Source organism: Stenella coeruleoalba, assembly GCF_951394435.1.
Source record: "Stenella coeruleoalba genome assembly, chromosome: X".
Lineage (NCBI taxonomy): Eukaryota > Metazoa > Chordata > Mammalia > Artiodactyla > Delphinidae > Stenella > Stenella coeruleoalba.
The window spans coordinates 7,032,583-7,051,279 of record NC_137152.1 but is presented as its reverse complement, the minus strand read 5'-3'; the positions used below and the strand labels follow the sequence as shown (position 1 = coordinate 7,051,279).

Genomic DNA, 18,697 nt, shown 5'->3' with positions numbered 1-18,697 from the left:
TGGGCAGCAACAAACACCCAACACAGCCAAAAATAAATGAATGAATAAATAAATAAAATAAAAAACTCCATCAGGAGATCAGGGATTGAGCCAGCCTTGTTCTTGGCATCACTTCCAGTTCTAAGATGTACACTCCTATGAGGCTTTCAACTGAGACATCATCATCGTAAACAGAGTGCATCCTCCTACACTGGATCAAGCTTCTTCCAAGTCAGATTGTTAGAAATGAGCTGTATAATATCCCAGGGCTCTAATATGTAACAATTTAATTACAAGGTTTTTTAAATGCAAAAAAAAAAAAAGCCATTAGAAGGCCTATTATTTAACGAGCCCTAAAGATTTTTTAGTAGGTACTGGGAAAGGAAGATTCAAAGCTTGGATTCATCTACATTCTGGAGGTGGAACTAATTTCCCCAGTCTCCATCACAACAGTCTATTTCCATTTTTTAAGTGATTATAATGGACACGCTTTCCTTTATCCTTCTCTAATAATGTGACAGTTAATTACCAGCTGTTGGATTGTAAACATGCATCAGTGATGACTTAATGCAGGAGAAAAGACAAGTAGGTGAAATACTGCAAATACCATGCAATACAATGTGTGGTTAAGGAATATATACATGCATGTGTGAGCACACGTGTGTGCGCGTGTGAGGACACGTGTGTGCATGTGTACACAAGCGTGCATGGAAATCTGTCACAGATGTCCCAAACTGTCCTGAATCCTCTCCATCCTAAGCAAAGAAACCACATATCTCCAGTCACAGTACAGCACCTACAAAAACCAAGCAGCAGTTTAAGGGAGGGACATATGAGCATCTCAGATAAGACTCAGAAGCAGTTTTATTTCTGCAAAATCCTGAAGCACGATCTGGAAAGGCAGGGCGTGTACACCGCTACCAGCCTAGCCCTACCTACCCACACACCTTAGCAACTACCGTGACAGTCAACCCAGGGGCCCAATCAGGAGCAGACTGCCTGCCTCCTGTGCCCTGATTAGGCCCTGGTGTGTGTCCGTGGGTTTTACTGCCCACCTCCTTCAGTTTCTAGAACTTGTCCTAGAACTTGTCCTCTTGCACAAGCTGAGGAGAAACAACTAAGAACGCGCGGGGTTTTTTAGAACTTGAGGTACAGAGAAAGGAGGAGGTCCCCTTCTCCGGCTTCCGGTCAAACAACTGAATTTTAGAGTTTAAGTCCAGCTTTCTTACACTGCATAAGCCCAAAAAGCAAGATGTCATCTTAAATAATGTTTTACGACTTACTCCATCTGCTGTAAAGACAGGTCCGAGGAAGACAGGTTGAATTGCGCGCGCGCGCGCGCATATTCTTTTTTAAAAGAATCTGTAGAAACGATAAAAGTCTGAGTAACTTACCTGATATCTTTTTAACTTTTACCATCAGAAATGCCCGGTAAAACTTTTATTATTGAAAAGGCACAGGCTACTGTGCCTTAATACACGTATATGCAGGAAATGCCTGTGCTGCACAAGGTGTACACTCTATGGCTACTCCACCACATACATTTTTCCAAAGAATCCAATTCATTAATGGGTTTGCACATGGGTGAAACTTATAACAACAATGACAGCCTCTTTCCCCGGTTCCACATAAATTCAGTGCACGTCTCCCCTCAAAGTCTCTAGTTTTATAAATATAAAAATGAGAGAAAATAAAGATCAGAAGTTGAGTGTCTCATTTACTATCTAGACAACAAAGCCACACCGCCTCCCAAATTCAATCCGGTGGGGTGGGTTAGGAGTCACTTTAGTTCTTCCTGCTGTGGTGAAGCAGGAAAGCAGAGAAAACCAGTAAGTCACCTTCAAACGCTACTAGAAGCCAAGAATTTTTGCATTTTAAAGGGAACTTTGTCCCCAGGAATGGCGCGGCCCGGACCTTCCCAGAGAAACTGACCAACAGACACTTTTAACCAGAAGAAAACAGGACGACTGGTTTGCTGTCTGTGTGCTTTTTACAGGTTTATACGGGTTCGGCTGGTAAGTTTCAAGATGGTTTTCTGTTTCGAGACAAGAGAATTCAAAGTTACCCCTACACACACACACACACACACACACACACACACACACACTAGGAACTTATTTTGGGGGCTCAAACCCCACTTTCATAAAGGACGACGAAAAGTTTCAATTTGTTTTTGCAGGTATCCAGAGCGCCGTGGGTCTAGGGCTGGAAGCGAAAGTCAATAAATATTGATGGGCTTTCGGGAATCGAGAAGCTCGGCTGGCGGCAGCTGCTAGTCTGGGCTTCCTAGCGATAACGGGTGCAGGTCCAAGGAGTGCAGAAACAAATACCTAGACAGGCAAACACAGGTGGGGACGTCTCTGTCCACCCCCGGCACGTGGGAATGTCCCTCCCCGACCTCTGGGTAGGCCCACAGGTGTAGGCCGGCGCAGGCGAAGCCGGGAGTGACAGGAGACCCTGCCAGGCCCTTCCCAGGAGGGGGAGGGGAGGGGACCCGGAACAGGAGCCATTGAAACTGCGCGGCGCTGGGAGCCAGCAGGACCGGGAAACAACGCAGAGGGACCAAGGTGGCGCCCGGACCACACACCTATGCGAGTCCTACTACCCACGTCCTCGCAGGTGACCCGGGCGGACGCGCGTCCCGGGCCCGGGGGCGCGAACTGGACACCCCCTCCAGCGCTCCTACCCCCCAACGAGTCCCTCGGCCCCAGGCCACCTCCCGGCTGTCACCGTGCGTGTCCCGCGCCCTCCGTACCTTCGTGATAACCAGCGGCTCGCCGTGCTCGCGGCCGCCCTTCAGGGTGAAGCCCCAAGGGGCGCCGCCGCTCAGCTGCACCTCCACCAGGCGCCCGCCATCGGCCGCCCGCGCCTCGGCCTCTGCCAGGCGCTCTGGCCGCACACGGGGCTCTGCGCCCTCCATGGCGCGGGGCTCGGAGGCGGCGCGGCCGCTCAGGCCCCCAGGGCCGCCCGACCTGCGCCCATGCACTCGGGGGAGCCCCGGCCGGCCGAGGGCGAGGGAGGCTCCCGGCGCCCCGCCGCCGCCGGCCACTGGCAAACTTGCGCTGCAACTTGGGAGGAAAGTACCGGCCCCGGACAGGGAGGGAGCCGGGAGAACGCGCGGCGCGGCGCGGCGCGGCGCGGCGCGCGGGGGAGGGCGGGCCCCGGAGGGGGCGGGCCCGCGGGGAGGGGGCGGGGAGCGGCGGGGTCCGGCGCGCGCTCGGGGGCTCGCGCCGCTCGGGGGGCAGGGGGCGGGGCGAGCGCTCGGGTTCCCGCGAGTTGCCCGGAGGGTGGGAGGCGGAGTGGGGGTAGAGGCGTGCCGTCCGGGACCCCCGCGGCCGCCGGCGGTGGGAGGGGCGGGGAGAGGCGCGGGGGTCGGGGGCGCGCGCCCGGGGCTCCCCAAGTCGCCCCGAGGCTGGGAGCGCGCTCAGGACCTCGCGCCGCCAGCCGAGTGCAGTGTACTGGGGGCCGGGGCCGGAGCTCACGCTCGGGGCGCGCGGAGGCCTGGGGGGCGGAGTGGGGGGCGCGCACTCGGGGTGAGGGGCGCGACCCGCGGGGCCAGAGGGCGGGCGGGGGCGGGGGCTCGAGGTCCGGGGGCCCCTCCTCCGTCTCGGGCGCCGGGCCGCCCTCGGAGGCTCGGGGCACGTCCGCTCGCTGTTCGGGTAGCCTAGGCGCGGCAGGTGAGGCGGCGGAAGCCTTCGCCCGCGCGGGCCGGCCGGGGCGAGGCGGGCCCAGCGGCGGCCGGAGCCCCCGGCGCCTTCCATCTTGGAGCGCGCGGCCGGCTGGCGCCCCCGCCTTTGTTCTCGCGGACCGCGGGCGGTGGGCGGCCGCGCAGGTGAGGCCGGGAGCGCCGCGGGGGTCCCCGCCGCCGTCCCGCGCCCACCCGCGTGCCGCCCGCCTGTCCCCGCGCCGGCCCACTGTGCCCCCAGCGCAGGGCAGCGGGATGGCGGGTCCCTGGAGCCCTCTGCGCGCGCCCGCATTGTCCGGCGCTGCAGCCCAGATACCGAGTGGCCGGTGTTGGCTCTTTCTATAGTTACAGCTGAGGAAGTCATTGCGTTCAAACCCCGCTCTCCCTTTGGTACAATTGTGCCCAGAGGACTTGACGTATTAGGTATGTTACTGTTCTGTAGCTGGACGCTAGGAAACAGCTGGTTCCTCGAAGACGCTTCATCCAGGTGATGATGCAGGAAGTAGGTGGCAAGGACAAGCCAGGAGAGCGCAGAACAGAGAGTCAGGGGTCCCTGAGTCCTTGTCTGGGATCTGCCGCTGTAGAGCCAGGACGAGGACTCTCAGCAGCAGTCCCAGTGTCTTCAGCGGTCAAGAGAGATTTGCATTCTCTGGTTCTGTGGCTGATCAGTTGCATCTTATCCGGACAATTGAAGAAGGAGAGCAAGCTCCCCTGGGCACCGGTCATGGCGCTGGGCACGGGGTTACCGCCTCATAAATAACTCCAAGCTGCCGTGTCCAGAATGCCTCTAGTTAGAAGAATGAGGTGACTTTTCCTTTGTAAATGGAGACTTGAAAGGAAGGTGCCTGTAAAAATCCATCTCAAGTGTACCTTCGCTGTGGTGGTCACATTAAATTGCACAGGACTAAATACACGCCTATATATAAGCTTGGTGGATTGTATCATTTTTTTTAAATAAATTTATTCCTTTATCTATTTCTTTATTTTTGGCTGCGTCCGGTGTTCATTGCTGTGCACGGGCTTTCTCTAGTTGTGGCGAGCAGGGGCTACTCTTCCTTGTGGTGCCGGCTTCTCATTGCAGTGGCTTCTCTTGTGGAGCACAGACTCTAGGCACGCGGGCTCGGTAGTTGTGGCGCACGGGCTTAGTTGCTCTGCGGCATGTGGGATCTTTCCAGATGAGGGCTCGAACCCATGTCCCCTGCACTGGCAGGCGGATTCTTAACCACTGCGCCACCAGGGAAGCCCAGATTGTATCAATGTTGACATCCCGGTTGTGATAGTATGTTATCATTTTCCGGGATGATCCCATTGGGAGAAGTGGGGTACAGGATACAAAGGAGGTCCCTGTATTATTTCTTACAACTACATGTGAATCTATAATTATCTCTAAATAAAAAGTTTAATTTAAAAAGTGGTTGGGGGGAACTTCCCTGGTGGTCCAGTGCTTGAGACTCTGCACTTCCAGTGCAGGGGGCACGGGTTCAATCCCTGGTCGGGAAACCAAGATCCCACATGCTGTGAGGATTGACCAAAAATAAGTAAACTAAAGAAAAAAAAAAAGTGGGGGCTTCCCTGGTGGCGCAGTGGTTGAGTCCGCCTGCCGATGCAGGGGACACGGGTTCGTGCCCTGGTCCGGGAAGATCCCACATGCCGCGGAGTGGCTGGGCCCTTGAGCCATGGCCGCTGAGCCTGCGCGTCCGGAGCCTGTGCTCCGCAACGGGAGAGGCCACAACAGTGAGAGGCCCGCGTACCGCAAAAAAAAAAAAAAAAAAAAAAAGTGGATGGAGGGAATTACCTCGTGGTCCAGTGGTTAGGACTCCACGCTTTCACTGCGAAGGGCCCCGGGTCAATCCCTGGTCTGGGAACTAAGACCCCGAAAGACTCGTGGCATGGCCTAGATACATTAAAAGTGGATGGAAAAAATAAATAAAAAGATGTATATGATCAACCAAAAGTTAAAGGACCATATAAATGCATCTAGAGTTTATGCACGTCCCCTATCCCAAAACATGCTGCCCCCGGTTAAAGCTGGTATTGACAAAAATCTCAGTTTAGGGCTTCCCTGGTGGCGCAGTGGTTGAGAGTCCGCCTCCCGATTCAGGGGACACAGGTTCGTGCCCTGGTCTGGGAAGATCCCACATGTCGCGGAGCGGCTGGGCCCGTGAGCCGTGGCCACTGGGCTTGCGCGTCCGGAGCCTGTGCTCCACAACGGGAGAGGCCACAACAGTGAGAGGCCTGCATACCGCAAAAAAAAAAAAAAAAAAAAAAAAATCTCAGTTTAAATCTCAGATCTTACCTGGGGCTGAAATATTCAGACCATTAGATTCACTAAAGCATGAAATCATTGCCTTCATAAATCACAGCTGAAGTCGTCTTTAACATTTTATGTTCACTGTATAATCATTGTCAGATCACCCATCTGCCACTTGAAAGTGTTACGCTGTCATTCCTTGAACTTAGGTGTAAATTTACCTTCATCCTTACTAAACATCATTCTGCTGAGTTTGTTTTTTTTTTAATCTTCACATTAGGCCTCCCTTCCGAGTTAGCATCATTTGAATATTTATAAAGCTGTCTACGTTGACATTAATAAACATGATGAAAGGGACAGTGCCACGCCATGTGTGGCCTGCTGTGAGATAGATGCTCTCCTCTCAGCCCCTCATAAATCTTTCATCAACATTCTTGGGATTACACAGTTGAGCACATCTGCCTGTGGTCCTGTCACGCCTAAACTTCTGTATCATGTCTGACATATTATGACAAGACTGTCAATCTTGTGAAAATTTCACCGTCTTGTGAATGAAAGGCATAGTCCCAATTTATCAACCTTGCACCCCTTTTGAAACAATTCAGTATAACATTGAACCAGTGTGGACTTCTAGTGGTGACAGCTTTCTCTTCTAGGAACTCACAGCTCAGCCAGAATTTCTGAGAGTGGAGTATGTTTGTCAGCACGTAGCTTTTGTCCTTCTGGAAAGCCCAGGGCACATTTGTTCTGTGTAGCTTCTCACTTTTTGGACTTTCATCTTCACTGCTCAGAACATGAGGCTGAGCATATACCCTCCGGACCCAAGGAGCATCCTCCAAGCAACCACGCCTAGGCATCCAATAGCCTCGGGTGTGTGTGTGCCACCTTTTCAAGTCTGAGGCTTGTTTCCTTTGATAGAGAGGAAATAGGTGAAATGAAAGTGAGCTCTGCTTTCACTTGCTCAACAGTCAATGAATTTGTCAACCAAGGGCAAATTGAACCGACTTTCAGAGATGTAATCAATAGCGAATCCTGGACTTCCCTGGTGGCGCAGTGGTTAAGAATACGCCTGCCAATGCAGGGGACATGGGTTCGAGCCCTGGTCCGGGAAGATCCCACGTGCCATGGAGCAACTGGGCCCGTGCACCACAACTACTGAGCCTGTGCTCTAGAGCCTGCAAGCCAGAACTACTGAGCACTTGTGCCACAACTACTGAGGCCCGCGTGCCTAGAGCCCGTGCTCCGCAGCAAGAGAAGCCACCGCAATGAGAAGCCCACGCACTGCAACAAAGAGTAGCCCCTGCTCGCCGCAACTAGAGAAAGCCCGCGGGCAGCAACGAAGACCCAACGCAGCCAAAAATAAATAAATTTATTAAAAAAAAAATAACTAGTCCTCCCTATGAAACAGAGCTCAAATTATTTTAGTTTTTTGTCCTAACAGGAGATTTATAATTATAAGACGTAATGGAGGATGGAGTTCCAGAATTTTGCTTTTACCTTTCACGTTGTAGGGCCAAGTACCCTTCAGTTAGTAAGATCAGGCTTTCCGAAACACCTTTCAGTGGGATATTTTTTAAAAGGCAGGTTTAGCCGTTTCCTACCTGACTCACAGTGTACCTGAGTTGGGGACCCTATGATTAAGACTGGTAGAGGGTCAGTCAAGATCAGGGAGCACAGGTATGGTGGCAGTTAGAGGAAAACTTTGACACAATGACTTTGCCCTTGGTCACCAATGTTTGTCATCTTATTCTTGATTCCTGCAAGGTATTGTTACAAACACTGGAATTTAGCTGCAGATCCTAGATAAAGCTGAGTCTGTACAACCCAGCAACCACTTTCTCCCTCTCACAAGGATTTTACCCTGGATCTTGTTATTACTTGGAATATTTACAGATCTCTAGGGGGGAGAGACTTCGTCTTTCTGTGCAGGGGACAGGAGGACAGACCGCTGGGTCTCTCCATGTGCCTGGCACCGTGATAGTATTTGTGGCCCCATCTTTGGAGTTTGCATCCTACGGCCCAGCAATTATAACTGCAAACAAAGCAGCCACAGCAGCTGAGAAACAGTGACTGTCATTCACGGAGAGCCTGCTGGGTGCCAAGCATGTTATTCAGATGGACTCGGGTCCTCTCAGCAGATTTTCTCAGGGCATGCATCAGCCCATTTTACAGAAGAAGAAACTGAGACTCATCAGGGTTAAATAACGTGACTGAGGTCACTGAGCCCAGGTCCCGGTGAAGGACTCACACGCTACCACTCACGGGAACCAGCGGCAGCTCCAGTACCAGAGGGCAGTTCTCACTGAGCGACGGAGCTGACTTCCTTCTGTAAGATATTGATACTTAGGCATTTGACCACCTTTTGAGATTCCCTCGACCTTCAAATGCCAATCACCACACAGGCTGAAACCTTCTATGGGGAAGCTTTGCCTATAAAACTAGATTCTTGCTTAGGTCTGTGTGAGTCCCAATTCCTTTACCTTTAGGACATGTTCTTTAAACTGTTATATATGTGAAGGGCCAAGTTTCCTGCTGGCAACTAGAAGGGACTAAATAAATGGTGCTTAAAAAATGCACACACACATATATATATAACAATACCTAACTATGCAAATCAGGAGTCCTTAAAAAGAGAGTACTTAGCTGAAGCTACTATTGTAAAAGTTTTTATTAGGTTTTTTTTTTTTTTTTTTTGGCTGTGCCACGTGGCTTGTGGAATCTTAGTTCCCGAACAACGGATCGAACCCAGGCCCTGGCTGTGAACGCTCCAAGTACTAACCACTGGACCACCAGGGAAATCCTAAACGTTTTTATATTTTAAAGTACATTTTTAGAAAGCCATTGCCTATTTTTCAGTTTTTGTTTTGTTCTTTTAAATGAAGTAGCCAAAGATATACAGACAGCTCACGGAGCTCAATATCAAAAAACAACCCAATTAAAAAATGGGCGGAAGACCTAAATAGACATTTCACCAGCGAAGACATACAGCTGGCCAACAGGCACAAGAAAAGGTGCTCAACATCACTAATTATTAGAGAAATGCAAATCAAAACTACAATGAGGTATCACCTCACACAGGTCAGAATGGCCATCATCAAAAAATCTACAAACAATAAATGCTCAGCTCCGTGCTCTGTGATGACCTAGATGGGGGGGCGGGGAGGGGAGAGGGAGGTCCAAGAGAGAGAGGATATAGGTATACATACAGCTGATTCACTTCATGGTACAGCAGAAACTAACACAACATTGTAAAGCAATTTTACTCCAATCAAAAATAAATTAAAAAAATAAAGTAGCCAATGAGCATCTATTTCTTGAGCCCTTTTTACTTGTCCAACAGCAGGGAGGGCTTGCGAAGGAATGTAAAGGATGCCGGAAATATGAAACATTAACTGTGGCTGTGAGGGAAAAAATCATGAACCACCCTGAAACAATTAGAGCACAATTACAGGCAAAACGTCTTTTAGATGCAAAAGTTTCAGCAGGAAAGAAATCCAAGTAGAGAAGAGAAGGAAAAAAAAAAGGATGAACAAAACCATAGGTGAAATTTTGAAAAAAAAATTTCATCTTTTATCGTGGAAATTTCAAGCAGACACAAAAATAGACCTCTTTTGTTTCATCCCTACCCACTTTTTTTTCTGTGAAGTATTTCAAAGCACATCCAGGAGGGAGTGACTGAGCTACTATCTTGCCAGCTGAGAGGAAGTAGGGGCGACGTTTCATCAGGTGGGGACCACACGAGCAGAGGAATGTTCTCTATTGTAAACGAGCACAGAAATTCCCCAATCCTGTTCATTCTGAATCTGTCTGAGCCCCCAGGCCCCACTCCTAGGGCGGGTGTGTATCCTGGGAGTTGGGGGCTGTCAAAAACAACTCCTGGGTTTCTGGCTGAAGTTACTTGAGTTGAGCAGCTGATACATGGAACTTGGGGCAGAAGAACAAGTGAAGGGAGCACTGATGGCTTTCATTTGGGCAGGTTGAATCTGAGACGGTTTAGCAGATGTTGTGTTAGTTTCCTAGGGCTGTCGTAACAAAGTATCATAAACTAGTTAAAACAGGAGAAATGTTTTCCCTTTGGGAGGCCTGAAGTCTGGAATCAAGGTGTCAGGAGGGCCAATACCCCGTATGGAGGCTCTGGGGGAGAATCTGTTCCTTGCCCCCTCTAGCTTCTGGTGGCTGCGGGCGTTCCTTGTCATTGCCCTAAAGGCCCACCTAGAGAATCAAGGATCATCTCTCCATCTCAAAATCCTTATATTAATCACATCTGCAAAGACCCTTTTTCCAAATCAGGTAACATTTGCAGGTTCCAGAGATTAGGACCTGTCATCTTTGGGGAACATTAGTTGGTTTACTGCAGATATGGAAACCACTCTAAGGTGTTCTAGACAATGAATGGGACTCTTCCTGTTAGTGTGGGAAAAGCCTGGCTAAAGGCCCGCAGCTTGCTGGTGGTCCTAAGTGCTCTCTTGAGGGCCAGCAGAACAGGCTAGCTCTTTGCTGACTTCAGGTGGTACCTAGGGAAGCCTGGTCCCACCCTCAAGCCAGGTGAGGACTGCTCCAAGGGAAGCCCTCATAAAGATTCGGGATGCCTGGGACTTCCCTGGTAGTCCAGTGGCTGAGACTCTGCGCTCCCAATGCAGGGGGCCAGAGTCTGATCCCTGGTCAGTAAGCTGGCTCCTATATGCCACAGCTAAAGATCCCATGTGCTGCAACTAAGACCCGGGGCAGCCAAATAAATAAATATTAAAAAAAAAAAAAAAGATTTGGGATACCTACGGGCAGAAGACCTAAATAGACATTTGTTCAAAGAAGACATACAGATGGCCAACAGGCACATGAAAAGATGCTCAACATCGCTGATTATTAGAGAAACGCAAATCAAAACCACAATGAGGCAACACCTCACACCAGTCAGAATGGCCAGCATCAAAAAGTCTACAAACGATAAACGCTGGAGAGGGTGTGGAGAAAAGGGAACCCTTGTACACTGTTGGTGGGAATGTAAATTGGTTCAGTCACTGTGGAAAACAGCTCAGAAAACTAAAAATAGAGTTACCATATGATCCAGCAGTCCCACTCCTGGGTATATATCCAAAAAACCCAAAAACACTAATTTGAAAAGATACATGTGCCCCGCTGTTCATAGCAGCACTATTTACAATAGCCAAGACATGAAAGCAACCTAAGTGTCCATCAACAGAAGAATGGAGAAAGAAGATGTGGCGCATATATATATATATATATATATAAAAAACAATGGAATACTACTCAGCCATAAAAAGAATGAAGTAATGCCGTTTGCAGCAACATGGATGGACCTAGAGATTATCATACTAAATGAAGTAAGTCAGACAAAGAAAGACAAATATCATACGATATCACTTACAAGTGGAATCTAAAAAATAATACAAATGAATCTATATACAAAACAGACACAGTCTCACAGACATAGAAAACAAATTTATGGTTACCAGAGGGGAAAGGGAGGGTAGGAGGGATAAATTAGGAGTTTCGGATTAACAGATAGAAACAACTATACATAAAAGAGATAAACAACAAGGACCTAGTGTACAGCACAGGAAACTATATTCAATATCTTGTAATAACCTATAATGGAAAAGAATCTGAAATATATATATATATATATATATATATATCTGAATCACTTGGCTGTACACGTGAAATTACCACAATATTGTAAATCAACTATATTGCAATTTAAAAAAAAAGATTTGGGATACCTACAAAACACACACTGGCATCTCTTTCTCAGGTTGTATTTCACAGAATAGCACTGATTGCTTTGGGCTCTCTGGGCCCACGGGAGCAGAGGGCCGAGACAGCATCACAGCAAGGGGGCTGAGCAGTGGGTTGACTCTCCAAGTACACTTGAAAATGTCACTTCAGTGGACCTAGAGATTGTCATACTGAATGAAGTTAGTCAGACACAAATACCATGTGATGTCACTTATATGTGGAATCTAAAATATGACACAAATGAACTTATTTACAAAACAGAAGTAGAGTCACTGACGTAGAAGACAAACATGGTCACCAGGGGAGAAAAGGGGGTGAGGGATAAATTGGGAGATTGGGATGGACAGATACACACTACTATATATAAAATAGATAACTAATAAGGACCTACTGCATAGCACAGGGAACTCTACTCAGTACTCTTTAATAACCTATGTGGGAAAGGAACCTGAAAAAGAATGGATATATTTATATGTATAACGGATTCACTTTGCTGTACAGCAGAAACTAACACAACATTGTAAAGCAATTTTACTACAATAAAAATTAATTTAAAAAAATAAGAAGAAGAAGATGAAAATGACATCTCTTCACAGCAAACCATCCTGAAATTCAGGGGCTTAAAACCACAAACTCAGGCCTAATCCAGGTTTACTACTCAGGTGAATGGTGTCTCATTCCCTGTGATCCCAGGAGAGATTCTGAATGGTGGTGACTTCTTGCCACAGACAGAACACTTTTCCCTGCGGAATGAATAGAGGGGGTGTGAGTCATCTGCTGTCACTGCCTTCTTGAGTTCTAATCGGGGACCCAAGTTCTCAGTGGCTGCCCTAGGCATGCTGGGTCTAGTATTAGTTCTCTCTCCCCAGGGTCTCTGGTGCGGTCCTCTGCTTTACAAAGAAAAGCCCAGGGCTTTCAGAGAAACCAAGAGCTCAGCCTCTGTTTCAACATTCAAAGTTAGGGAGACTTCAGGGAGGGGTGAGGGGACGAAGGGCAGAATAAAAAGCGGCCCCCTGCCTGGGCCATGTCCACCACCCACCCCTGAGTGACCCTCAGCTGAGGTCAGGGGCCAGAGATCAAAGCTCTGCCCCGGGGGCCGGGCTCCGGGCTCCTGAGAGAACAGGAGTTGTGAGGCCAGCCTGGCAGCCTTACCTCCATCTGGAGAATTACATTTGGGGAACATCTTTTTCAAATCTTGAATGCCTTCTGCGACCCAACCTGCTTGCAACTTGGGGATAGCAGTGCCAACGAAATCGTAGCATAAAATTGCGGCATGTGGGTTCTAGTGAAAACCAGCCCAAGCAATTTCCAAGCAGCAAAAAAAGGATTCTAGGGACTTCCCTGGAGGTCCAGCGATCGAGACTCTGCGCTTCCAGTGCTGGGGGCCCCGGTTCAATCCCTGGTCGGGGAGCTAACATCCCACATGCCGTGCGGCGCAGCCAAAAAGGAGAAAAAGAAAAAGATTCTACATGCGTGAGATTTCCGTGAGATCCTTGAACGGACTGATTTTCCCAAAGGCAGCATGAACTTTCTGCTCCTTCACGACGATATCGTTTGAGTGTTTAGGGAATGAAGGCCTTTCTAGCTTCAAATGCCACAGTTTGAGGGGGGGAAAAAACCAATAGAGATACTTATAAGAGGTTCTCAGAGAAGGCACGATGAACTTGAATTTCTAACAAACTCCGAGGGTGGTGTGTCCCGTTAGTGAGAGCACACCGTGAGAAGCACGGAATAAAACGACAGCCAGGAGAGTCCGGACACTGTGGGAGCTCGATAACGTTCATCCCGTTCCGCCTCTCACTCCCAGCACAACTGCAACCACACACACGAGGAGAAAGGGACTGGCCATCTGTGCATCCTCAGAGCTGAAACAATTCGGGGGCTGCATGGGAAGGAGAGGCCCTGAAAACGGAAGCCGCTACTGCTTTGGTGTTGGAGGGCTACTGATTCGGCTGCTGGAAATTCCTTCACTGGCTGCTGGCCAAAATATTTGTTTCAATTGAATCTATTTGAATTTCAAGGAATGTAGAAGTACTTGACTAGCAGTAGAAATAACAGGAAGTATCAGAAACAGGCTTTCTGAAAGGTGGTAGAATTTTAACCGCAATGTAGAGATTTCTTCCGGGCACACAGAGCAAGTTTCTAAAAATTTAATTGACTTATGATACTTCTTTACCTTTGCATAATTAGACTTGTAGAAGGCCTGCAGGCACTATCGTGTGATTGGCTTTTATTTTATTTATATATTTTTTTGATAGGTAAAAATTGGATTTATTTGGAGAGAAACACACTCCACAGACAGAGTGTGGAGCATCTCAGAAGGTGAGATACGCTGTGATTGGCTTTTTTTTTTTTTTGCGGTACGCGGGCCTCTCACTGTTGTGGCCTCTCCCGTCGTGGAGCACAGGCTCCGGCCATGGCTCACGGGCCCAGCCGCTCCGCGGCATGTGGGATCCTCCCGGACCGGGGCACGAACCCGTGTCCCCTGCATCGGCAGGAGGACTCTCAACCACTGCGCCACCAGGGAAGCCCTGTGATTGGCTTTTAAAACAATAAAATTTTTTAAATTTTAGAATAATTTTAGGTTGGGACTTCCCTGGCGGTCCAGTGGTTAAGACTGCGCTTCCACCACAAGGGGAGAGGGTTCAATCCCTGGTCCGGGAACTAAGATCCCGCATGCTGCGCGGCACGGCCAGAAAATAATAGTAATAATAATAATAATTTTAGGTTTACAGAAAAGTTGCGAAGATAATACACAAAAAGCTTGTACACACTTTACCTGATTTCCCTGAATACAGCGTTCGTAACTATGGTTCTTTTGTCTAGACTAAGAAATTAACATCATTACCTTACTAGTAACTAAACTTGCGACTTCATTTGGATTTCCAGTTTGTGCGCTGATGTCCCAGGATCCCTTGCTGCACTTAGTTGTCGTGTCTCCTTAGCCTCCTCTGGCCTGTTTCTCCACCTCTCCCTGTTTTCCATGGCATGGACAATGTTAAGCGGGACTGGTCACGTATTTCATAGAATGTCCCCCAATGTGGCCTTGTCTGACATTTTTCTCACGACCAGACTGGGTTATGGATTTCGGGAGGAACTTGCAGAAGTGACGCAGCGCCCTCAGCGCATCCCATCAGGGGGTACTTGACATCCACTTGCTTGTCACTGGTGACACTCACCTTGACCTCTAGGGTAAGGTAGTGACTGCCAGGTTTCTCACTACAAAGTTACAGGGAAATTTTTCCTTTTCCTGACTCTTTTAACATCTTTATGATTCAAAAGTGTTCTGTGGGAAATCACTGATTCAATGGTAGCCACCAAGTTCATAACTGGCTAGGCTATCCCTGAGACCAGATTAAGATGCTCCAATCACAACATTAAGACAATTTAAAGCCCTGAGAGAAAGGGTAGCCAGGATAGGTGTCACCAGTGATGGCCAATTGAAAAGCTCACTAATGTTCGGAGGCTTCTGGTCTCACGTGTTTCACGAGCTACTTGTTTCTTTGCAGAGTTTTTCTTATTTTCTAAAGCAGAATCAAATACTCTTTAAAAATCTAGTAACCACACCTCACAAAAGCCCATACAGGGAATTCCCTGGCGGTCCAGTGGTTGGTGCTCTGGGCTGTCACTGCCGAGGGCCTGGGTTCGATCCCTGGTCAGGGAACTAAGATCCCACGCGCCGCATCATGTGGCCAAAAAAAAAAAAAAAAAAGCCCATACATACTTCTTAGTTTACTATTATTTTGGTTTGCTTAGTTTGACAGAAAAGACCAGCGGTGGACAAATTATAGCCCGAGGGCCGGCTGTCTGCTTTTGTAAATAAAGCTTTCTTGGTACAGCGCCACACGCATCCATCTACCTTCTGCCGATGACTAGTCTGGGGGTCCCACGGCAGGGTTGGGTAACCGCCACAGAGAGCATGCGGCTTGCAAAGGCTAAAAGACTTACCATTTGGCCTCTGAAGAGTACGTTTTCTGACCCCTGTGATAGACTGAAGAGCTGCCATGAGTTTGAGAGACTGGGGTTATCGCACACGGTTTACTCTAGATGTCCAACTAAAGGCAACACAGTGGGACCCAAAGACTTGGGGGGAAGAGCCATCACATTGAAACCACGGGCTCCCTGAGGGGACTGGCTGACCCGCACTTTCTCTGCCTTTCAGTCCCTCTGAGATTGAGCTGTTGTTCTGCGGTGTGTATCAGGCAAATGTTTCTGCCGTGTGTGTGACCAGCTGCACGTAAGGCTGCGTCCTCTGCAGACACGCGGGCGCTCTCGCCACAAGCCAAGCTCTTGAGGTTTCTGTGGGTTTCCTATTGCCTCTGCTCACAGCTGCCTGAGTAGCAGCGAAGCAGTCATTTCAAAATTAGCCAAAGCCTGTGGTTAATGAGCGGATTTCGTCTTCTACTAGATACCTGAGATCTGACAGTCTCATGTGCATCAGGACTCCAGAGCAAAGGGCCTGCCCAGAAATAACTTCATCTCATTTTACTAGATTAGTATACTGTGCCACAAAAGGAAACATACCATTTAAACGAAGTCTGAAACAGGTAACACATACATGTGTGTGTCCATCCTATTCACTGCCCCACCCCCAACTTCCTTGAAAGTGCAGTCACGTTCTGATGGCCTCAAATGCCGCCATCTGCGACCTGCTTCCAACTTCTCAAAAGCGGACTTCTTGTTGCTTCAAGATGGTGAGTGGAGAAAGTGCTTTCATTGGTCTGACCAGTTCGCAGACATTCACGTTGACGGGGAAATGAATCTCCAGTTCCCCTCTGGACCTTACGGCGTAATCTGCTTGGATTTGAGCATCAGCTCTACCACCTCCGTGACCTTGGATAGGTTTCCTCACCTCTTCTGGTGCTTTGTACAGAACCTAGAGATAAAAAGATGGGCCACAAGGATGGGGGTATGAGTTAAGCAAGACTTGAAGTTCTTAATGCTGCCAGCTCACGGAAGGCGGTCGGGGTAGCGATGATATTCATGTTCGTTTAGTTTCCCTTTTCCTCTCAGGACACAAATCCCACCCTCTCCTTTCCAGGGCTTGCTCGGTCTCATCTCTTCCCAGGCTGACACGGCGTAGCTGACAGATTCGTGACCGCTGCAGAGCTGAAGCTGTACTGAGGCGCTACTTCTCAATCCATCCACTTCTGTTGTTTCTTCAGAGGAAAGGACAAGATTCCTTCAGAAGCCAAGACTCTCAGGTCTTGCCAGGTGAGGTCAGTTGCCAACAAAAACCACAAGTCAGGAGGCTCTTTGGTTTCTAAGCCTGGGTTCAAAACCCATCCATCGTGTGGAATATTTGCAGAACTACTGAACTCCCCAGGAGGCAGAAAAGGAATTGAAGACCAAGATACAAGCCACGGCAACGCTTTTTATCCTCTTGAAGCTTTGTAGGCAACCTCCATTCTGGAGGACGCTGGGCACCTGAGTCCTCCAGGGCCTGCAGGTGTGCACGAGGGAAGCAGAGAGGCGGGGTACCTGCAGCTTGGGCTTGCGACAGAGATTGAAACGCAGTGACGCTTCTGCACAGATTGGCTCCCGGAACCTTTGGCATTGGAGCAGACGAACAGACTCTCCTTCTTCATTTTTATCTTTTAAAGCACATTCCACACACAAACTTCCAGAAGCCACTTCTGCCTTCCAAGAGCTAAGGAAATAGAAGATCCACTGTTCAAAACAGATACTGAGATTTATGCTTTCTGAAGGAGCGGCAGACCAGCGTTTGGGGAGTAGCCCTATGATGTTTCCTACTGTTTTTACAAGCAAGGGTGTAAAATCCAAGAGCAGTTAAGGTTTTGACAATGTCGGTCTGTTCCGGACTTCTATCAAAGCAGCTGCCCCTGCTTACAGATGCGCCGGGTCAGATCTTTTTGAAGTAGTGGCACTTGGAGCTCTTGGTTAAAGGCTCTGCTTCCATCTGGCAGTGCAGCTCCCGTCTGCCTTTCACGGGTCCCAACAGAAGCCCAGTCCTGTGGTTTGCCGGGAAGAAGGCTGAGGACCTGAGCCCAAACTTTGTCTTACTTAAAACTGCAAAGCTGGTGGTGGAAATGTAGACGAGAAGACAGGGTGGGAGGAGACAGAGGAAAACAACAGGGACGCCTCACCTCTGGTTGGTTGGAAAAATTCATGTGCTGCAGGGAGAGGTCAAAGTGTGTCTGCTCCTGGCTGCAAACAGGCCTATTAGGTTTGCTGTTAATAAATATGATGGAGCTGGGGGTGGGGGTGGGGTTCTTTTTAAAAAATAAAGCTTTGGTTAGTAAAGCCAGAATCTAGAGGGGGCTCTTTTATTTTCAACCCTGAAGTGTTTTTAAGAAAACAGTCCACTCAGTATATTATCATTAGTACTAATATCATTTTGAAACTTTTATACATAGAGAATAAAGCATGATTTTCAATGTATACTGAAATTCATCTAGAAAGGAAAGAAGTTAAGAAAATCTGAATAAACTTGAACATTTTTTTCCTAAACAGAGGTACTCTCAAAAGCGAGTAATTTTACAATGTGAAAAACTTAACCCTACATTGTTGAGATGAGTAAAAATGGAAGAGCCCTGGAAGGTGCACAGTGCGTGTGTGTGTGCGTGCGTGCGTGCGTGCGTGTGTGTGTGGAGCTGGGCAAAGCAGTTTCCCCTTTCTTCAAGATTTGTTGATTTTCAGGGAAAATCTTAGCTCTAGGGGGTCGTTTCCGTATGGGAGAGCGACCCTAAAAAAGAAGTATTTTAATGCCAATCACTGCAGTCACAGTTTATGAACCTGTAAGGGATCAAAACTAGGGACGGCAGAGTCCCACACCGGGCAGATCTGGCACGAGGCATGCTTTCTTATGAGTCAAGATGAGACGCCGGTGTCGGGGTGGTGGGGGCAGGGGGGGCTCTGGATTCTGGAGAATTAACAAGGCCCCACGCCTCCCCTTGGGAAGGCCTTGGTGAAAGGGGAGAGAGCTGATTTCCCCACCCCGGCGCGCTCCTTCCCCCGCCCCTCCCCCGCACCCCCCGCCCCCGACCAAGCATCACCCTCGTTAC

At 48.8% G+C, this 18,697-nt stretch overlaps 1 protein-coding gene across 3 annotated transcripts in view; it reads right to left on the bottom strand.

Moving 5' to 3' along the window:
• SHROOM2 (shroom family member 2) overlaps positions 1–3,074 on the bottom strand; it is a 135,925-nt gene extending 132,851 nt beyond the window's left edge. For all 3 annotated transcript variants that reach the window (XM_079910391.1, XM_079910392.1, XM_079910393.1), the window contains exon 1: positions 2,735–3,074. In XM_079910391.1, coding sequence (XP_079766517.1) covers positions 2,735–2,899 — 165 coding nt within the window. In that variant the 5' untranslated portion in view covers positions 2,900–3,074. The remainder of the gene's footprint in view (positions 1–2,734) is intronic.
• Between the last annotated feature and the right edge of the window lie 15,623 nt (positions 3,075–18,697).